Raw genomic sequence first — 23,311 nt, forward strand, 5'->3', positions numbered from 1 at the left:
GAATATTGGCAAAAGTCCAAAGTCACACATCCCTGTTGCTTGTGTATCATCTGTCAGTTAGCAGAACAGTCACCTATGCTTCCAAGCATCTGTTGGGTTTTGATATTAACTGCAACACTTCACAAATTGTGCAACATTTCTATGTAGTTTTACCATTTGATATACAGTCACTTGTCACAAGTGTTTATTTTCCCTTGGTCCCCTCTAAGCCAAGGTATCCTAAATGTATAGGGAGGACACTGATAACTGACAATCTTATCTAACTTTGACTGCAAAGAAGTGTATTTTACAAAGTGTATCCTTTTGGGAACGCTGGGTAAAGGATCTTTATTGCAGCTGGTACTCGGCTATACAATTTGTGATCCCCTGATTAAAAGAACCTAAAGCATTGTTTTCATTCTGTTAAGTTTGTATGCAGATTCAGCGCAATGTGTATATACACTGTCAGTTTAATTATATCTAAACATAATTTTTGTTGCCCTGCCTTGGGTCTGTAGAAAGAAGATATCATCACCAGATGCTTGTTCCATTTACTTAGAAAGTCAACTGCATTGTAAAGCAGCAAGATCAACACTCTCAGACCGCAGGCTGTTACTATACAAAACAAGCCTTTATATTGAGCATTATGTTTAATTGAAATGTTTGTCCTCACTGTAATACTCTGGTCCATTTTTGTGTCCTGTAGACCTGTACATGTGTAGACCACCTAACGATAGTATGTCATGTAGTTTGAACATAATCTCTTCACCGCTATTGTTCCGTCATCACAACAGATAAATCTGTCAGCAGAGCAGAAAAGGAACTAACAAGCAAGAAACTCTTGTCTGGTTTTGGCAGGAGACGGCCAGGACTGGGCAGGTCCCAGTTACCCGCTTTAATACCATTTGATAAGCTGCTATGAAAGAGCTGCCTTTTCTCATTTAGCCTAGAAGCTTTTAGGTAGGTGTGTTGATGGGAGGGTTAAGAGAGAGGTTAAGCCAAGCTCAGTGATTGAGACCTAATTGATTAGGCATGGAAACATGCAGTTAACATACAGAAAGGAAGTCCCAATGAGTTCTTTTACAAACACTGCTTTAACTCTTGAGACTGTCTTTGAGACGTTTCTCATTATGTTAAAGGCGCTGCATCTCTGGCGCGTTTAATGTTTTTGTGTCGAACTCTAAGCGATTGTTCAGCGCGTCTTCTGTCTGTGTGTGTGTCTAACACCGGAATCGAGCAGCAGTTAGCTCAGCAGCGGGCATGAATGACAGATGAAGAGCTTATCTGTAATTTGGTAAAGCGCTTCTCTCTCAATGTGTTCAGGCTTGTTGGCAACTTCCCATCTGTTGAACAAAAGCGCTGTGAAGTGGCTGGATTTTAGTGCTGTCACATCACTGAGGAGACTGTAACCTCATTAGGCGGAGGAGTGACCTGCAGTGTAACTCAGCCCTCTTTAGTTGTGTGAAGAAGGCCCTCCGTCAGCAGCTCCCCTCTGGTTCCCTTCCTCCTTGTCGACCCAGGCACAAACATGTCTTATAGTCGGTGCTCGCTCCTGCTTTCTTTGTACTTGTTGATGTATTAGACACTGTAGCAACAGCAGCCGACCTACTGACAATTACTCTATCATCGCTGGAGGGCAGGACCTGTCTATTTACATGTCTTCATATATTTAATGCACAGGACTGATATATGTTCCTTAAAGTTAGTTTGTCTCTTATATGAGATTGTTAGAGAAGTGAGGGAATTTAACTTACACAGCAGGAACCGGTACATTCAAACTGAGGTAAAAAAAAACACTCCTTTAGAGGATTTGTTCCTGCTGACTGGATGTGTTTATGTTTATTACACCATTGTGTGGAAACTTTATGCAGTTAAGTTTATTTCCTCACTGACTCCAGGAACAAGCAATTAAAGTTGATAAGTGTACACAATCCCAACGGACAATAATATACCCGATAAAGTAAATTAAGAAGAAAACAAGGTTGGATGAAAAAAAAAAGTTTCGATATTCACAGTAAGCTCTTTGATTGCACTACATAAATATGTTACTTTAAATTTCCTTTCTGAGACTGACGAAGAAGTTGAATTAACTTTTCTCTTCGCCGTCTCTTTAACTTTTGCATGAGATGCCCAAAGATATTCATTTTACTGTCACAGAGGAGTAAATAAACTGGATAATATTCAAATGTAAGAAGCTGGATTAAGATATTAAAAATACTTTCTTTTTTTTAATTGCTTAAAAAGGCTAATCCATTGTCGAAATAACTTTAGTTAAGAATTTAGAAGACAACTACATGATTAATCACTGCAGCTCTAAGTCAATGAGCTGTTTTATCAAGATTCCTATTGTCATTTTATAAGGCCTTTATTTTAAATGAAGAAAAATTTGGTTAGCATCGACTAACACAGAAGTCATTTATTTCACACGAGTACATTTTTAACGTGGGGAAAATGTGCTGTATCTTTCAAATTGTTTCTCCATTTGTCCGAAGGTTTACTATGAACAGCACTTGGCCTGATATATAATCTATGACTGTCAGCCAATTAATTAAGCCCGTTTTAAAGCCTGTGGTGTGAGAGCCTTCAACCCCATGTTTGTAGCAAATAATGTATTCAGTAATATTACCATATCCGCTGTTGCCCCCTCATTTGTATATTTGAAAACCGCGAGCGGCCAGTCATAAATAAAACGAGTAACAGAATGGAAAGAAACAGAATCTGAACAGGGCCAGAGCCAAAACGCCACTTTGAGATTAGACCATTTAGTCAAGCTCACCGAAATCAGGTTTCTTCACATCCAAAGTAACTGGAAGTGTGAGGCGAGCTCCTCTGCGAGTGTGTGTGGCTGGATGGTGCTAAAGGTCAAAGAAATCCTGTCTCTGAACAGGAATATGTGTCTCTTTAATCCCTTTAAATGCTGACACAACAGGTGAGGTAACATAAGTGCAGGTTTTTATTTTTTGGGTTTTTTTTAGTGGATAATTATGCAATAAGAAAAGGTGTGATTTACAATAAGCATTCAGTGGTTTTGTATATTCAGTGTTGTTAGAATGATTGTCTTCATTGTAAAACTCTCTAATTGCCCTGTTCTTAGATCGCCCGGAGTGGCATTTTCTCGGTTTCACTTAGTCTGTGGTCATCCGTTGAGACCACCCTGGTGCTAACTGGAGCCTGCAGAGCATTTGCCTTCCACTGAAACTCGACTGTTGAGGGGTGGAGTCAGGTTGTGCACTTTTGAGATTAAACAGGAATACTTTAGGGATCACTTTGTTTCAGATTTCAATCCCTCGCCCCTGTAGGAGAAAGAGAGGGCTCCCTGTCTGTTGAGAGCCATGTAATCCCCTGTCCAGCCGGCGGCTCGTTGTCCCCTGACTGTACCTCTGTTTCTCTCCGCCTCGACAGAACAATGCCGACCAAGTGGCCTTCCAAGTGGGCGGTGGCCTGTCTGCTCTGGAACAAATTTTGCAGGTCATCACTGCTGCTTCCACACCCACCGCAGTTCCTCGTATCCCTCTCAAGTGAGTACTGTCACCCAACTGACGTCTTACTGTATTCATGTGTATCACGTATATTAAAACATAAAAAATGCTTTTGCATTTTTACAGTTTTTTCCTAGCGCACCATTTAAAACAGAAAATCCACTGCTGTGCCCAACAGATACAGTAGTCATGGCTTGATCAAGTTTCTGTTTCAAGCCAGCAGGGTGAGCTGTCTCTTTAGCTTGTGTTTGGTACCATTTAATTTTGGAAACGCTGACCAGTCGAAGCTGTTGAGACCCGTGGGGCCACTCGTGTGATCTTTTTTGAGTAGGTGTAAGTCTAAATTTAGATTCATTGTTGGAACAGGTGTGCAGTGGTTTTCTGCAAAGTCTGAACCCCCTGTAAGGGTTAATTTATAAACCATAAATGATAAAAAAGCATCTCATAGGAAGTGCCTGTTCTCTTTCTGTTAACTTGCACCTAATTAACACAGTTTAATAAATATCTTTCTATCCTTTTGTTCACTCGTGATCTGAAAACGCAGGGCTCAAATGAATTAAAAAGGTAGACTTGTTGTATTTTACAGCTTTTTTTATGACTTTAAAAACAGCAAAGGATTTTTAAAAAAACAGATTAGGTCGTTTAGAAGTGACAGTGAACCTTAATCACTTGCAAAAGGACGGTTTTGCATTTCACTTTGGCTATGTACAAATACAGTGGAGGATTTTTTTGTGTGGTGATAAATGCTAACCAGATTTTTGAAAGAATATCAAATAGTATTGGCCTTTCTGACTGTGTTTGCGAAGCCTGAAAGAGAAGAAGTTTGTACGATCCATACTGTTTAATGAGGCCTCAACTGTTCCAGCCCTTCCTCCCGTTGACTTCTCTCTGTCTGTATCCTCTCACTGACCTCACTGACAACACTGCTCTATTTCCTCTTTGCGATTGTTTTTGCAATTGCATAGAGTAAGTGAGCTAATCTCGACTAACCTAATTTATCACTGTTTATAGTTGCTTCATCTCAATAAATACTCTCGAAATGTATTAATGAATAACAGCGCTGCCCTTCAAGAATTGGAAAGCATTTCCATTTCTGTAATCAATTTGTGTTCATTCTTTTCTCTTGAAACACAAAAAGCACATGTGTCCCATCTATCATTTAGAGTACGGAGTATTTTTGAGTTGTGGGTCTGGCGTTTTGCACGGCTTGCCAGTAGATAACCTCAGAGAGGCTGTTGTGCTCACAAGTGGGACTCTGTAATGGACTCGAATGGCCTTGCTCTCCCATTCATTAGCATTTACTGGTCTCTGAGTCTCTGCTAATGGACAAATGCTTCTTATATTTATAAGGCTTTTAAAGGACATTGCATGTATATTGATTTTTTTTTTTTTTTCTTGTGTAGTCTCTCTTTCTCAATCATTGTAATCGGAGTGAATTTCAAACAGACTTCTGAATTGCAGAAAATCTGATCTTAAATGGAGAGATCGTCTTCTTGCTCTAAGATCTGTTTTGCAGACTTTGCGTGGATATCTGTGCATGATGATATGTTAACTTAAGTACACAAAATACCCCCGTGGCTTTAAGACGTGTCCTTGACATGCTGTGGTGAAGAAACGGTAGGTGAAGATTAAGCCCATGTGTTTTTGTCCTCTGTTTACAATTTAGTCAAATTCTGGAATGGCTTGTAAATAATAATTATGAAATGATTTTAAATTAGCTGTTCCTTCCTAACTAAATCATTCCCATAACTGAACAGGATTCTCTGCAGTGAAGGCTGACATGACAACAAGATTAAGTTGTTTCATAGATAAACGGCAGCATGTACATGATCTAATATGTTGTTTTGGTTGTCTGATAGTATTTTAGCTCAGTACTTGTTCTGTGTTGCTAATACTGCTGGCCTCTTCAGAACATCATTTCCATAAAATCTGCATACGACAAGCTTGTTATGTGGCTTGTTGTATAGTTATTACAATAACTGTACATAAACCTAAAGCTGTTTAACAATCAGGGCACAGACTTGAACTTTCACATTTTTTTTTCCCGAATAAATCTCATTGAATCCTTTCCCGTTTTGTAATCCATGTAAAATGCAGAAGAGGTCAAACTTTGTTCTTGTGTCGGTCAGGTCAGTGTAGTCGGTAGCTCATGTCGAGATGCAACACAAGGACGCAGCCCGGCTGTCTGCTTATCACTATCTGTCATCTGGATTGCTGTGTGGCCTAATGGGCTGCTATATAGACGCTAGCCCCAGAGTGCGCTACATTATCTGTTTACAGTGATGCTGCCGTATTGATCACCTCCTCCCACCAGATAAGCAGAGTGATTTACAAAAAAAGGCAGCTGCCGAGGTGCTCCTGCCATATCTCTCCCCGGGGAGGCTGATTCCATCTTGTTACCATTACATTAATGAGCTAATTCCTCTACGACGCTCCGCTAATGTTCTGGTGTAACCCTGTGGTCGCTGGAGCGTCCAGATCGGGGTTTATGCAGCCACTGTCATTAACTTCAGCTGGACAGATGATATCGTACAAAAGGCACAATAGCATCCCAAACGTTGCCATGAAGAGCATTAATTATACAACACAGTAATGTTATTAGTTACTTTGATTTGCATTATGTTAATTATATTGCCTGGTATTCTAATTCATGGGCATTTAAATCATTTAATATCATGATCATATCTATATGTGTAACTCTTAATATTATTAAGTAAAGCTACAACTTAAGGCTGTGCCTTTCTCCGTTGATTATTTGATCCATAAAATATCATAAAAAGTGAAAAAATTCTCACAAGTTCCCAAATCCCCATTGTGGACCTTCAGTTTTATCTATTTATCAGCCTGAAACCAAATTGTTATTTACAATTTAATAGGTTAATTTCCACTTTAGTTATTTATTTTTATTTATTTATTAGGTCTAATACAATCAGCAAACATCTCCTTTTAAGACACTTGAGTCAGTTGTAGTATTCTGCTCAAGAGATTGCTTAAATAAGTAATGAATTTTAAATAGAGGGAAGCTTAATCTTATGACAGATTACTAATCAGTTAATCGATTAAGCGGTATTAGTAAGGATCTAAAATTTAACACGTTAAATTTTGCCCTTGTGCTTGCTGTTGTATGGTACCAGTGGTGCTCTTTGCCTAATAAGTTAGTAGGCGTTGCATAGAAGCTCTAAATGATCGTGGAACCCTATAGTAGTATGTTTCATCACTATTATTAGTTGAAACTGTTGTCCCACTTAGTCAGCTTCATAAGTAAAGAAAAAATAAATTATCGGCCAACACTTGCTTGTGTAGTCCTTTTACTTCCCTTCCATTGTGACAGCTGCAGATTATCAGTTTAACCCAAAACCAGTGTCAAAAGACTGACGACAAGAATCTTTTTATGCACTCTGATTCAGAGTTACACGGTGCTGCTATTTAGATTGCAGATGCCTTGTCCTTCTGTCTTCAATAGGGGTCACTGGAGAGAAGAGGGGAAGAAAGACTTGTGTTGTGTGCTCCTTGTAAATGCTCTCAGCACAAGGCTTCATCTGACCAAACAGCAAAAAGACCAAAAGCACTGGTCTATGAATTACAATAGCAAAAGTTTAAACTTTGATGATTTGGTCACACTTTATGTTGATAGTTTCCAGTGATTTTAAAAAGTAAGACAGAGCTGTGTTGGTAGCAGGTGAGCCACAGAGAAAGGTTTAGTCGTCCATGGACATGCGTGTTAACCCAATTTGTATTTCCACCTCTGTCTCACATGACCTGGTGTATCCTGTGAAATCAGACCTGCTACCTGTGGTTTTATTTCAGGATGTTTTCCACCATTTGTGAGACTGTGTGTATGCATTTGTGTGTGTGTGTGTGTGTGTGTGCACTCGTGTGCATGGTGCTGTGTGGCGGCTCATCAGATTTCTCCTCCTTCATACCTGGCCAGTGTGGCACGACAGCCAGAGTAGATGTCTTGGAAGCACTCAGGGTATCGGAGAGATCAACAGCAGAATCAAATTAAATGTCATTTAGATAGCAGTGAATGAAGGGATTGTTTGACAGCACAAGGAAATGGATTTGCTCCTCACCTTTTATTTTGGCTTAGGATTCTTTTTCTTCCCCTGTTTAAGAGGCAGGGGCTCAACCTGATCTGGAAGTTAGTCAGATTTCTACAGCGCTGCTCCCGTCAGGCTTGACTGCACACATAGGAAACGCACAGAAAGGGCGAGGAATGTGAGACTCAGGTTGAGGAGCGCAGATTTCATGGTTGATAACTCAAGGCAGTGACAAAAACGCATAAAGGGCCTTTTACATGCTTGTTGTCCTGTTGTCAAGTGAGCGGCGAGTTGGCCATTTACCTTAATAAATGGACTTGGGTGAAAGATAGACACAATCCATAACAGTGCTGGGCAAACAGTGTTTATGGTTGTTACTTCTGATTTATTCCAGAGAGCTGAACAGCCAGTGAAGTCTGGGGGGTATTTTGTGGACAAATTGTCTGCCTCAGGAGTCGATTCTTCTCACTATTTTTTCTACTCTTGCCTATAAGGCTGTACCTTAAAATGTAATATTTGAATATTATCACAAGCCTCCACCTTATAATGGGTAGGCCTGTTGGCTATCAGGGTCTCAGAGGGCTGCAGTGGCGCCATACAGGATCAGGTGTTTTCTATCCTTTCCCCTCTTGGCCTAATTTCTTTATGGATGTGAGCACCTTTACAAGTAAAATGGTATTCCCTGCTGTATAAGGTTAACCGTTTATGTATACGAGCAAATTACCTTTTTTTTTTTTTTGTATCGTCTCTTTATCACCATTAAATCCCTCTTCCAAGTCCTCCAACTTGTGACAGTAGTTCGCTGCTTGTACTAAAAGCACTCAGCGAGTTGAGAAAGATAGTGGTTATGTTAATTTTGGGATCCTGTTGAGCACAATCTCACCTCTGTAATGAGAAACCTATTGTGGTGTAGGTGGAGGAATGTGGCCTGCTGAGATAGACTGGCACACATCAGTCCCCACAAAGTTTTTTTTCTTTTCTTTTTTTCGTGCAACGTGAGAAAGAGCGATGTGGCACTTTACCAAATTGTTCCTCAAAATCTTTGACCAGAGCTGTCACTGAGGGGTATTTAGATAGTGAGATTCCCAGAGAGGTTGGACTATCAGGTGTCATGCTCATCAAGCTCAATTAGGTGGGAGGAAACCAAAGACAGATCACTGCGATGGTTCATTGTGCAAGCTGGTGTAAGGGCATAACTCAAACATGCCTCTGACAGCCTCCTCATTTGTTCAGAGATGACCAAAGACAAGCCTGATTAGCTGTGTTACAAAGCAATTGCATGCTCATTACATGAACAGCTGAGTGAATGGAGGGCCAGATCTGTCTTGCCAGAAGTTAAGTGATTTAATTAGAATATGCTAGTCAGGTCAGGGAGACAAAATGCAGCCATGTCTTGAATTCATTTTTTAAAGTGGATTGTTATAATCCTAAATCATACCCACAGTTGTGTAATGATATTGTTAAAGCTTTTTTTTTTGTAATAATAAACCTAACTATCTTCTTTAAGAGCTCAACTTCTACTGCACCGTCGTTGTACTGTATACGCATTATATTTAGGGGAATACCATACCATGCCTATCCCAGCGGATAGTGGGCGAGAGTCAGGGTACAACCCGGACGTGTCACCAGTCAATCACGGGACTGAAATTCCAAGTAACAGAAACAAAATAAGCCAAAGTATTTTGCAGCAGCCAGCGTGAACGCAGGCTATACCCAAGCTTAAATACAAGGGCAATACTGTCAAAAGTCATTGCACCATATACTAAACAGGGACAAACTGGATTTGAAAAGCTGAAAACTTTCCAACATGTCTCCATTGGGGACACAGTTGCCTAACATTATATACATATATATTTAAAAAAAGGTTGACGGCATAGCAAGTCATGGCAAAACTGCCAAATGGAAACTGCCTGGGTCCAAGGACAACAAATAAAAAGATATGACGGTGCAATAACTAAATCCCAATAACTTGACTCTTTTTTTTTTTTTTTTCATATGTAATGTTTTACATAGTTTCCTTAAGATTGTTGTTTTTGGGGCATTTCAACCTTTTCTTGGCAGGAGATTGAAAATATAGAGGATGTCCCTAACCTAAATCAAACAGGGTTTTTAATAAATCTATAAACTGATAATACGCCCTGTCCAAGTGCAACTTTTGTTCCAATGTGTCAACTTAACTGCATATTTCACACGATAATCCAATTTGTTTAACAATCATAAGAGTGGTTTCATGAACAACAGGATGAAGAATTTTCGTTCCCTCTCCAGTCCACTGATCTAAACCTTCTGTAAGTCTTCAGTTTGAAGTAAATTACCGCCTCGTTCATTCCTTCTTGAAGGAACAATTAAATATTGCATTACACTCAGCATAGGATAAACATTTGGCTGATGGAGAGCCCCAGCATCTCAGTGTAACTTTAATTTTCTTGACAAACATGAACTTTTTCCTCACTGAGTCGGCTCTTTTCCATGATTCTAGTCAGTCCTACATTGCCATTTAATCCCTGATAGGTGATGTGATAACCCCACTATTGTGCACTACTTTTCTCAACAGGGACATAATCTTAAATACTACAAGAGTGACTGAAGTAACTCCTGGCCTTTAGAGGAATGTACATGGCAGTTACGAACGTTTTCATAGGCTGGGTGAACCTTATAATTATACATTTGTAAAGCAGTATTTGAGGTTGTCAATTTGGTATTTGCATAGAAGCTGATCTGTTTCTCAAGTTCACTCAGGAATCAGCGTCTCTGAGAATCTGACGCTGCACGGCTGCACACAAAGCATAGTTTGGTTGGGTTCTCATGTTACCTCACCTCTTGCTCCACAAAAAAAAAGTCCCCTGTCAGTGTACTTTAAAGAACTTCTTTTATATTTTTTATGATTTTATAAAATTGTTGCCAATATAGCTGCCGTATATTGCTGTAACAATTTGTTAGAACGTTCTTAATGTGATCTTTTTTTAGGTGCTTTGTTATTGTTTCATGTAGTTCTTCTCACATTAACACCACATTCCATGTCTGACAGCTTTACGCTGCAATGTCAATAATGATACGGCAAAGCCACTGATCTGGCCGCTAGCAAATGCAAAGCAAAGAATAGAGGAAGTTATCGACAGACTTTGGTGAACCTCCACCTAATCTATTTTTCTTTGCCATGCCAACGTGGTTTGACCGAAAACGCGCAGCAGATGTGAAGGTTCGGTAGATATCAAAATGTTTACCAGTTGAAATAAACATGGCCTACTTTAGGCACTGGAGAGGCGGATTCCATTCTTCCAGCGAGCAGATAGGACACGCTATTCCTCCGATGGCTAAAATATACAGTTGTCAGAAAATATTAACTGATGAAACGGGGCGAGGGGGAGTAGCAGTCACAGCAGAATGATTGGTCAGTTATCAGAAGCATTAATCTTCACTGGGGCTTGTTTTAGAGTAGACATAATACAGAGGCACGCTGACTGGCTCAGCGCTGGCTGCTGCCTGGGGCTGCCTGGCGGCTGTGAGGAGCTGCTAAGAGAAATAGTTTTATCTCTTCAGCGGAAATGCTGCACCATCTCTGCCAAGATGGGACTGAGATTGCACTCAGCACCTCTGAAGGTGGATCTGGTGAGGGGAGTCTCCACATAAGTAGCTGATATGAGTGTTTTAGTCCTCAAATCGGCTTCCTTACTCGCACTGTCAGTGAGATATGCTTTTGACTGGTGAAGACAAACTGCACCCTTAAAGAACCACAAATAGAGAAAAGTGTGTTTGGTTTCCTGATGCCTGCGGATAGTCTTGTCAATGCCCAGGTCGCATTTACATCCCAGCAGTAATGTTTCTTTAATGAACTGCGAGGGGAGAAGCAGTGTGCCCCAAGGTTTGTTTTATTTTAAAAAGTTATGATTTATAATGTTTTATTTTTTTTTTTATCTTTCTCTGTTAGATCTCTCTGTGCTGCTGTAAATATCTACTACCTGGCATGTTCCTGCTGTGCCCTCAACTGCTCCTATGTGCTGTTTAGCAACAAGATAGTCCTCCTCATGGACCTGCTGCTGCATCAGCTAACAGTAAGTAAACACACAAGAACATCAGCCACAGAATGTTTCTTCGATGACGCAATGTAATATGATGGTTTGCGTGACTAGTGTCTGCCAATAACAATATTTTAATTTGTATAAAGTAGAGTAACTGTAAAGGAAATGCTCATTGTATTTGAATACGGGATATTGTAAGACAGCCACGCACAAATGTTTCATTTTTGTTACCAGTTCCTTGTTTTCTTTACATTTATCGATTGGCATGCACTGCTCTGACCACAGAGAAAGCCCTGCCTTTTTGCTGGTGTCTGTCACTGCCACAGTGTTAATGAAAGACAGAGCAAGACACAAACTAGCGAGTAACAAACCGTTGCCCAGCCTCTCCGCAGATGCCTCCCGACTGAGGGAATGTGAGAGCACAGTCAGTCAGGCAGGCAGGCTGCATTGCGGCGACATGTCAGCCCATATCCTTCAGCACTCTGTAAGAAGGACTGTAAACATCAGCTCACTCCAAACATCCAACGGTGGCGGCTCGCTGGGGCCTCCTACACTCACAACACAGACAGGACAAGGCACAGGCGCAGGGCTGTGGTGCATGCATGAACTCTACTGGGGCTTCCTTCTCCAGTCGAGTTCCAATCCAAAGCAGTCATATTTCCTTAGGGCACACAGGGAGAGGTTAGCCTGTATGCTCCAGTTTATATAAAACATATCCCAGCAGCTGCTCTGCTGACTGACATATCCAACAGCACCGCAAGAGATGAACTAACTTTTCTGCTTGTGTTTGCTGCAGATAAAGAATTGAGCCCAATAATTACTCATGCGCCTACTCAGCCCTCTACGATGAGCTGAGATTTAGTTTAGAATTTGTACGCGCATTTGCATTCGTCATTGTATTCGTACACATGCACGTATTCGTGTGCATGCCTGTGTTTTGGTATGCGTGTGTGTGAGCAATAGAGTAAAGCGGTGGGGGTTGCACTGCCATATGAGCATGCCCCCTTTTAATTAGATTTGTGGAGAATGTCGGTGGATTTACCTATGCTGTCAGCATTCACCCCAACCATTAGACCAAATGGGAACGTTTTATCTTTGCAAGGTTCCACATTAAACAGTGGCACTATATTTTACATGTGGACCTCTGCTTTCATGAAGTTTGTCCAGAAATGCAAATGAGAAGAATGCCTGTCTTACAACGATGCACTACACTATATGTCTGTCTACAGCCATTTTATTTGGACTTTCATCTTGTCAGGATGTAGCTGGTTTATAGTACATCTCTGTTTGTTTACACCAGCTTTGTGTGGCTGAGCAAATGCTGTAAACAGCTACTATATGCTTTTATTGTAGCCATTTCAATTCTTAAGAGTGCAGTCTACCAATTTGTTGCCTAAGACTGATGAGTTAAACTTGCTTAACTGCGTAATGTACCAACAATGCTGGAAAAACCTTCTTTTCTTTTCTTCATGTAACATTTGCCTCTGCATTAATTAAAGGGCCTTCAACGTTCATGCTAAAGGGTAAATCGACCTTCCTCTATTTATGCCTAGACACTGTTAATATCATGCCTAATAGCGTTTACATGCTGTCAGCATTCTGCTGTAGTTTCTCAGCATCAGGGTTTATTAACAGAGCAGATAACCTGCTGATGTGAGTAACAGTTTTATTAATTCTTCAGTATACAATCCTGTGTTCATTATGTGTTGTTGTTTTTTTTTTTTTCATTTAAACAGCTGTATGTTCCAGATGAGGACAAGTCCATTTTTGGACGCAGTGTGAACAAACAAGTCTTTGAAGGTTTGACAACAGGCCTGCTTCAAACCATTGCTACCATCCTGGGGTCCCTGTGGCCAAATATCTCTGAGTCTGGGCAAGGCGAAAACACATGGATTTCCTCCCCAGATACCAAGGTCAAGAGCTCTGCCACAGAGTCCTTCAACACTCGCACACAAGATCTAATCAGGTATTTTCCCTCCAATGCTCTGTGCTGCTCTCACACTGCTTCTCATCCTCCTACATGGCACCTCTTTTTTTTCATCTCACAACCTTTTTACCTCCTTTAGTGCATCCCTCCTCCACTCCTCTTCACTGGGTTGAGAGTTGGTCAACCTCTGATTTCCTCAACAACATGCCTTATGTAAAGAATAAGCTGACAAAATGTCAAATCATTTGGAAAAGATCCAAGTGGTGTCTTGTTAGAATGGGAGTAGTGTGAGAATGAGGTGTATTCTGGCATCGCTCCAGCACGTACTTTTTCCACACATTCAGTGCCACATTTTAAGTAACATCAGTTTCTAAAGGCGGGGTCACAAAGTAGCATAAACAAAGAGCACTTCCAAAGCTTTGAAAGGTCCCCTTGAACCTGGCGTTCAAGCCAGCCATGTGGGTCTGGGCTGTAGGAGTCGGGGATCTGATGGAGAAATGTGGACTGTGAGGAAAGGCAGGCCCGGCCGCATGAAGCCTTGCGGACTAGTGCAGGCTTTCCACCATCCCTCCCACAAGCCATGATTCATCTGGACAGAGCAGCTGCACAGGCCCACCAATCTCATCCACTGACCCAGTCGTAACCCTAGAGACAGAGGAGGGCCTGAGAAAAATTGTGTCGTCAGACGGATAATCCCGAGTACGAACACAAGATTTACCTCAACTGTCTTATAATGTATATGTGAGGAAGGACAAAAGATCAAAACATTTCTAGCGTTTGCAACACTCCCCCATTATGCCAACCTATATATCACACAGAGAGGAGATCACCATTTCCTTTCTGCTCATTACCAGTCTCTCAGTTTGCATTTTCAGTGCTTTTACTCCCCTATCAGTGTTGTGAATGTTTTCAGTCTATGCTCGTATTTTGAGCCACAAAGTAGACAGTTCGACCACCGAGCAGGTTGTCAAACAGAGGGCAAAGCTGGCAAAGCAGCCAGTGTGAGGAAAGATCCTTTCAACCCAAGTAAAGCTGTGCAAGAGGATCAAGACAAAACAATGGGACTTGGTTCAAGTGTCAGATGACCCGCAGTGCAGGTTGTAAACTGACATAATCACCTGTTTTGAGAAGACATCAGTGAGTGACAGTTCTAACAAAAAAGGCATGCGAGGGAAGTGAAAAGTCAAAGCAGTGATAAAATGAGGAACTGTGACTTCACAGTGACCACATCAGCGACTTGAAAGCCTTGATTGGCAGCTATAGTGCTCTCTAGATTTTCGTAAGCTGTTGGTGCCCGAAGGTCCCGGAATACCAGAGCTTTGAGAAGACTAGCCCCAGGTCAGCAGACTGTCGAGGGCCCAGAGCCGGGCTGGCACAGGGGCCACAACAGCCCTCTAATGACACTATTAGCAGTGATTTGTGGCTGAAAGAGTACAGGGAACATGATCATGAGACCTGTCATTGGCAAAGACAAATTGAAGATATCACAGTAATAGCAGGGGGTGGAGGGCTTAGGTGAGGTATTGGCTTTCAGCTGCAGTGCTGTGGAAGTACGCACAGTAAAGGCCTTTGTTTGCCTGTGTGAGATGAGCTTTTTACTAAGAAACTGTTTAACTTGTTCTAACGTTTAGGAACAAATGCTTATTTTTTTCTCTTCTTGTGTGTTTACTCTAGCTACGTGGTGAACATGGGCTTGATTGACAAGCTCTACGGGTGCTTCTTGTCGGTCCAAAGTCCTGTGGACGATCACCCCAAGATGTCTGCTTTCCTTCAGCAAGCCTCAGCTCTGCTGCACAGCATGTGTAAGCTGTGCTTCGTCGTAACCGGACGGTGAGCCTGTCTCTCACTCTGCTGCACACCTTAAACATCTCTGTGATCTCTTGATCTTCCTCTAACAAACACACACACCTCTCTCTTTGCAAGTAATGACAGAGACAGAGTTACGGTCAGTTCTTTAATGTCAGGAGGATCCATAAAGACGGGGCTCATGGTTACTCAAACAAAGACTGTGGTTCCTCTGCAATCAGCCAGCGGGTCATTTACTCCAGCCAGAAAGCTGGCTAAGCTGTCGTTACTACAGATAGAGATAGGCATCTACTTGACCCAGCGCTCTGTCACTCACCATAAACCTTAGCCTGCAGTGTGGGGGGAGCCCACCCACATGTGCTACGGTGACCTCCACTCAGAGAGGTTCAGTGGCGCCGCTGACAGAGGCTAAGCACACAGTCACACCAAGGGACATCAGCACCACAATTTCTGACTTCAAAGGAACCGAAATGCTGAGCATGGTAGCAGGGCCAGATATTATTTTATGCTATGTTATTATAAAATTTGAAACAGTATAACCTTCATGCATTTTCATTGCTACACTGAATCTAGGTGCCAGTCTCGTCACAACAAACCAACCGTTCTCGTTGTCGACCAGTGCGCCGCTGCACCTTGCCATCTGTAAAGTGCTACAGCACCAGTGAACTGTGGCTTTGCACCGTTATGGTAGACCACAGCTAGAACTGTTCATTGTAGAAGAGTTGTGAGGAAAAGAATAGTGATCAATGCAGCAGCCAGCGGGTTCTGTCCTATCAAAGCTCTCTGTGTGTCATTTATAAGAATGCTCAGTGGGCTAGTAGAATATTTGGGCCATGCCAGTTGCTGTGTCAGGGGATTATAATGGCATTAGGAGGCTGTGTTCTTGCCTAGCAGCATATTTCACGCAAAGCCTGTTGGCTAACATCAAGTATCAGCATGCAGTGAGGTTCCATCCAGAGGTCACACACCCTCCATTCTACATGGCTGCAAATCATAGCTGGTGCTGCTGCGGTAGTCTTAAATCGTCTGTCTCTTCTAGCCGAGGGCTTTCTCTGGAGTCCTCCGCGTTGCGGCTGAGAATCCTAAATAACATCATTGCAGTAATTACTTTCGTTTTCTCTTGTGTGTTTTTTATGGTAATACCATAATGTTTATTTTCTACGGTTGGGTTCTCCATTTAAACCTCTAGCTTCTGAAGTTCTTAGCATGAAAAAAATACTTTAAAAAATTTGAAACAAGGGAAAGGTTTGTTGGTTCTTTGACTTATCAAATAGAGCCTTTTATTCCTCTTTCCTACCCACATTATCTCTGGCTCTGCTGTTAAATGTAATGTACAGGGAAAGGATGATGTTGCCAATCCCTTTAACCAACAGGGTGGCATTTTGTTGGAGCCAAAAGACATATCACCTCGAATCCTCTCAGGCAGGCTTTGATTAAATGTACTGGAGCACTCAGCACCTTGTCAGGCAACTCAGTACGATCTACCAGCTTAAAATCACTGCCATGGGTTTCACGTCATGGCATTACTATGTTTACTGTAGGAGGAGTGAGAGCGGAAGAGTTGATCTTGACTCTTGAAGGTCCCAGTCTTTAGCTAATCCAGCTGGCAGTTAATTGTACTTGTTAAGTCAAAAAAAAGTGAAACCACTGCTTACATGCAAAGTGTGAAAAAGTGTTATTCCATGAATAAACCAGAAGCATACAGAAAATTAATGTAAAGGCGATCCAACATGTAAATATGCAGCACATGTCAAACTTGGTGCTCCTCCATTCACAGTTCAGTCAGGTAACACAGCAGCATTGAATGGGATAGTATCTTCTATCTAAAGGAAAGTCATCTCTAAGCTTTTGTCTGGTGAGTAAACCGAGAAGCCACCGAGGTCTAGACTGCTTTTGTGTCCTCAGTCTCTCAGTGTTGCAGTGAATGAACAGTCAATATGACACCAGCAGCAGCAGAAAGGCTCGAAATAATCCAAACATCTGCAAATACACTAAAATGCTAAGTGATGTTTTCTAGTTCAGTATCTGTGTCTAGTTGTTAATGAACTCCTCCAGTTATTTGCTGAACATACGTTTGCTTTCTCATCTTCTTTAGTGCTCCCAGCATATTTGACAATAAACGCCAGGACCCGACTGGATTGACGGCCCTGCTGCAGTCCACAGACCTGGTTGGAGTGGTGCACACTCTGTATTGTATCCTGCTGCACAGTTTCTTGCCGGAGTCTGCTTCCCAGAGTCAGGAACCTTACGGCCCAGGGGTCATCCAGGTGGCTTTACAAGGCATCCGCTTCCTCAACAGTTTTGCCCTTCTTGACCTATCCGCCTTCCAGGTAATAATAATGCGGCAAAAGATTCTATTCTGTTTTCGCAAATGTTGGAAATAGGAATAGCTGGTGCCTTAGTGTAAACTGCTATCATTAACAGGAAGTAACAGGAAGACAATTTTAAATTCTTATTGCAAACAGCAGGCTTTCATAAAATTGACCACAAATATTTAATTACCTTCCCTGGATTTAATAAATCTGTATACATGATTGGATGAATGTTAGTTCCTTTGTTAAGAGCCATTAGAGGAGGAGTTGCTCCCTTCAGGACAAAGATGACCTGTGGACATAAACACAGGTGCCCTTTGACCCCGGGTCATTTTTTGGGGTTGTATAGAGTCTGGTGGGTCAGCAGTTAGAATGGAACACGAGTGATTATCACTGTATGCAGGGCCATACATTACCCAGCCCGAGGAGGAGAGGGCGACAGCTTCACTGTGCTAAGTCACCGCATAGACTGAAAGCCACAAGAGCAAGCGAGAATGCTGTTAATTATTTTAATGCCTCTGGGTAATTACTTTGAAGCAGCTTCCTCTCACTGACCCGCCACATTCAGGCAACTCAAAACAGCTGGATATGAAAGCATTTCACTGCCGGAGTTTTATGAACATTTTAAATAATGTTTCTTTTTTTGGCCAGGAGTTGTAATCACCTTGTGTTTCGCATTACCTCACGGCAACAGCTAATATGTATTTGCCAGTGGATGGTTGATCAAAATTCAAGTCGTTAACTTGCCCTGCTGCCGCATCAGCTCCCAATAATGTGTTTAGAAGGGAATTTCAAAAGGGTCCAGCGCGGTATAAATTACTAGGCGCTTTGCAGTGGTTGCATTTTGGCAGAATATGCTGCGACAAATCAGCCATCCTTGAAAATCAATGTTAAGAAAATAAAAGTTCACATTGAAACCAGAACTGCCCTTTTCCCTCTTTGCTTAGCAGTTTTCCTGTTTGCCTTTTCAAACTGTGAGTCGATTTTTTTTTCTGATTTATTTATTTTTTTTCTTTTTCAGTTGTTGTGTGACATTTTGCTGTTTTTCTCCTTTTTATATGGTTCACTGAGATTAAGTTCAGAGTCCTGAAAGCAGCATTTAGCTTTTCAGGTATTGTGTTTATGGATGTTAAAACGCTAACGCACCCAAACTTCCACTGCAAATTGTAATGATCTTATGGTGCTCTGTCACGCTGACATGTTTAATAAATACTGTCTGTGAGTTGCTCCTAGCATCTCATTTCTGAGTGGGATTGGGGTGTTTAACGGCTGGACCCCCTTTGATTTCCTACGCACTTACACCATGTACATTCCCGCCAGCAACACGTATAACTTTTTATTGCTTTGCATTGTTACTGTGTTGCGCTCTTTGTTATCACAATTAGGTTTATTTATGCTTATTACCCACACTAACATGGCTTGTCTGTGACCTGTCAGTCCGTTCTAGGAGCCGAGGGCCTGTCTCTGGCTTTCCGACACATTGTCAGCTCCCTGCTCTGGTACTGTACCCAGCATTCCTCCGAAGAGCTGCTGCACGAAGTCATCATCTGTGTGGGATACTTTACTGTTAACCACCCTGACAACCAGGTAAACCTACACTTACCTCAAAATTGATTATATTGCATTTTAGTCTTAACAAAACTAATCTACTCTAAATCAATACATTTTTGGTTGCCCTGAAGAATGTTTGTAAATAATGTTTTTAAACATTTTTGAACATTTTTTAAATTCTATAAATTTTGGAAAGCACCTGTGACAAGAAAATGTAGGAAAATTAGTGGTTAATTTACATTTTTTATTAAGAAATCTGTTGTTGATTTTCTAAATTAGTTTTGTCAGTAAAATGTCAGAAACCAAGATTTTCATCGCCAGATTGCTTGCTGCATCCATTCAACTGCCCTAACACCGGCGTCTATTATATGTTGGTAAACTGAATGTTTTCTTCGTAAAATGAGCAGCTGGAGTCAGAGAATATTGAGCCCTTTTTCTTGGAAAACGATTTTTGCAGCTAGTTGATTCCTAAAATTCGAATAGATTTTCTGTCATCTGTCTGCTCAGTGTTTAATTACATTTAATGCTCTTGATTCTGTAAAGCTGTCTATAGAGTTAGAAGAGCCCGGTTAATATCATCTTATTGTTCTTCTCATGCATTATTTGTCAGAAAAAGGGTGTAGTTTTGTAATCGTAACAAAAAGCACCTGTTAAAAGATTCATGCCTTGGCACCTTCCTGCTTTTGGTCTGTGTGTCGTCTATTGTCCCACAGAGTGAGCCATTGTTCCCTCCTGGTAAAGCAGCGCGGTGTGCTGGCCCCGGTGTTACAACTACTTAGGGGGCTCTGTGGAAGTGAGCAGGATGTGATGGAGCAGACCTGGCTGCTGTGTAATTGGCTGTCATGCATGGCCCGTCTACCGGGCCCCTGATTAGCCATGCTACAGTTGGCTGGGCTTTGATTAAGCTAAGCCTGACCCACATGGGCAGCAGCCACAGCTTCAGCCTCCGATATGTCATTTATGCCCACACAGTTGCAGTCAACCCCCATCACAACAGTTTATAGGCTGATTACTGATTCTAATTTGCCAAATTTTTTATTTCTACTTTTAACGTTCCTCCTCCTGTCTATGCCACTTTAGCCATCCGCGCTGCTACTATCCAATCTAATTATTCTGATGTACAGAATTAGCATTTGTTGGTCATTGGAGATCCGATTTGCATATTATATTGAATAATTGAATAAGGACTGATGATTAAATTAAGCTTGTGACAGACTATTCATCTTAGTACACCCGCAGTGATGTTAACAGGGCAGCCATGCTCTGTGTTTTTCAAAAATAACATTTGTATGTTGTTAATTTTATGCAAAATCTGTCATTCCTTCACCTTGTAGGTTTTACCAATAAGAACATTTTGAGAGAAAGCCAAAAAGAAACCCATCTTACCTGGCTTTTGGGTATTTAGAAGAAAAAAAAAACATATTTGAGTATAGTTTGTGAGGAAATAAGATCCCACACAACCTTCACACAGAGTTGATCTTTGCCAGTGGTCCAGTTCCTGGAATGCGTCCATTCACTTCTGCACCAAGATGGATGGCGTTAAGGAGAATATTTAGAGCAGCTTGAGCTTTTCTCAAGCTAATGTAAGCATTGGCAGAACACAAAAGCGGCCCGATCCGGGGCCTGTGCGGTCGCATAGACTGCTGATTCACTGTCAGCACACCAGCTTTTGTTTATATATATGCTCTAGAAATAAAGCTGCTCATAAAAAGCAGAACTTTGAAGCAGCACTATACATAGTGATGTATTCCCTCTGCTCTAGGGGGGCATGAATAATTCACCTTGTCACACAAAAAGCCATTGGGAGAGTGACATATGTAGGCTTGTGTGTGTGTTTTTAGAAGTACGTCTCTGCTTATGGTGGGGGGCCACTGAGCCATGTAGCCATATGTTTCATTGTCTGTTGGGTGCATCCACAGAGGCCTTTTGACAAAACATCAAGGAACAAATGCAACCTATTTCGAAACTGACATGTAACTGTCCTTGTGTTTTCACTGAAGAGATACGTACCGGTAATCTCCTTGTCTTTAAATCCAGTGATTCATTTGTGATTCATCCACGGTGATGATCTGTTGAATCTCTGAGCTGACGGGACTGTAATTGTAAACTGGTGACATGTTAACCCACCTGATTCCTGCTTGCTATTTAGAAAGACGCGAGTAATTTCAGAGTGTGGAAATCTTAAGATAACTTCGGGGTGTTTTCAGTACATGGAAAACGGCCACACACACGCAAGCAGAGCGAGCCACACGTGAATGCAGTTATGTCCATAACACAAACACACACACACACACACAAGCTGGGTTAATTTCAGGTAGCGTGTGGGTGTTTTATAAATGTAATGGGATAGTTCTTCTTGTACCGGCTCCTGAAATTACCTGACTCCTCTGTGCTTGTATTTCGTAAGCTGTTTTCTTTATAGCGGTAACCATCACATGAGCTATGGATCGCCACTCGGCCCGAACATCCCACACACATCCCCAGAGCTCAGCCTTATCTGTGGGGTCAGTCCTCTTCTTCCCATTCTCTTTGAGGGCGTTTCCTCTGCCCTGCAGGCCCAAGCCAAGCTTTAGGCCTGTAATTCCTGTTAACCTGATGTTGAAACTCTTCCTTCAGCAGTCCATTACTGCCAAGACAACCAAGCCCTCACTGCCTGCGGGGTAAGTGCAGCTCGTGCAGACCATTGGGAGCCAGCAGTGAGGAATACACACTCTGTATCACCCAGCAGAGTAAACAGAGGCAGAGAAACACAGACACTCACACACACACACACACACTACGCTAACTGGCAGGAGAGTGCCTGATTGTTAGCTCGGTAGATGATTTACACTCTGCTTCAAGGGTGAACGCAGGTCCAACTGACTTTAAGTGAAGCTGAGGACATTTTTATCCTTGCAAACCTTTCAGTAAAGAGTTCCCATTTGTCTGTAACGCTGTCGTCAGGTTAGTTTCAGAGCAGAATTATCAGCAGTTGGATCTGGGACGGAATGACAGCGTCAGCTCATAGAGATAAATAAAGAGTTATTGGGCTTTTTTTGTGTAAACAGCACATCTCAGAGGATTTGAAAGCAGCTGACCGTTGCCTTAAACGTCAAGTTGGAGCGTCTCTGTCAATGTCTGCATCACTGCCATCCAATTGTCTGAAGGCAGTTTACACAGCGTCCCGCGCGCGTCTCAATAAGCCATTGTAAATGTTGTAAATAAGCACTAAACAGTTATTTGACTGTGGCTTTGTGCTGTCTGCTGGGCTGCGTGTCTTATCAGTAAAGGAGTTCCACTGGATCTGGTTTATATTGTGGATTCAAGTGTCAGATATATGGCCTTACTTTGGCTCTGGTTCCTCCTGAGGTGTTTTGTGCTGTCTAGACACAAAGATGAATGGAAATACCTCCACTCATGAAAGACCGGGACAGTACAAATTCAGAATTACATTTGTGCAGAAAGAAATGAATAAATAAGTCCATGCTGCAGCCTCATGCGTTCAAGCTGGTAATGTTATTTGAGACTCAGGCTTTATTGTGGGACTGAATGATGACTGTCTTTTTTTTTTTTTTTTTTTCCCCTCGTCTCTTCTTTAACTTTGGGTTCTGCCTCAACAGTGGGTTTTCCCAGGCATTTGTTTGTTTCAGAACATTAACTTTACACACTCTTTGTTGTCATTGTGAGGAAGTTATGTAATGAAAGCGTCATAAAACCGTTTGAAAATGCCAGGTCTCTGAACTTAAGAAAGAGCAGAGCAGCCAAGACACTTGAGTTTTTACAGGGTCTGCATTACATGCGGACCAGATGCATGGATTCAGACGCATGTTGTTAGTTTTATGATGTCAGTCTTTGAGCTGCAGATACTTCAACTGGGCTGGGAGAAGAAACACTGCGGCATAATCTGTAGTTGGAAGCCATTTCGGACTCTGGTGTTGCTCTTCACCTGGTGGAGGCGTGGAAAGTTGGCCGGCGACTCCGTTTCTACATCCAGGCTCTTGCTGCCACCAGGCTTTGTTTTATGTCTTTGTGCGTCAGGCACTTGAGGGTGGACAATTTGTTTAGGCAGCTGAAGATGGAATTGTGCGTAGCGGAGGATTATGAGATCGCTGGGTGATTTGTGGGTTGGATCTCCTCAGAGCTCCAAGTCAAACACGCAGTGCTCGCCGTGGTGTTAAATTATGACACCCCAACATAAATGCTCCGGATTAAAACACAA

At 41.9% G+C, this 23,311-nt stretch overlaps 1 protein-coding gene across 3 annotated transcripts in view; it reads left to right on the top strand.

Annotated features, from left to right (window-relative positions):
• Positions 1-23,311, top strand: part of scaper (S-phase cyclin A-associated protein in the ER) — a 60,338-nt gene that overhangs the window by 33,330 nt on the left and 3,697 nt on the right. For all 3 annotated transcript variants that reach the window (XM_008282119.1, XM_008282121.1, XM_008282120.1), the window contains 6 exons: positions 3,382-3,497; positions 11,427-11,550; positions 13,254-13,483; positions 15,119-15,274; positions 17,346-17,580; positions 19,000-19,149. In XM_008282119.1, the coding sequence (XP_008280341.1) occupies positions 3,382-3,497; positions 11,427-11,550; positions 13,254-13,483; positions 15,119-15,274; positions 17,346-17,580; positions 19,000-19,149 (1,011 nt within the window). The remainder of the gene's footprint in view (positions 1-3,381; positions 3,498-11,426; positions 11,551-13,253; positions 13,484-15,118; positions 15,275-17,345; positions 17,581-18,999; positions 19,150-23,311) is intronic.

The sequence above is a fragment of the Stegastes partitus genome, unplaced genomic scaffold (assembly GCF_000690725.1).
Source record: "Stegastes partitus isolate 25-593 unplaced genomic scaffold, Stegastes_partitus-1.0.2 Scaffold259, whole genome shotgun sequence".
Taxonomy (NCBI): Eukaryota; Metazoa; Chordata; class Actinopteri; family Pomacentridae; genus Stegastes; species Stegastes partitus.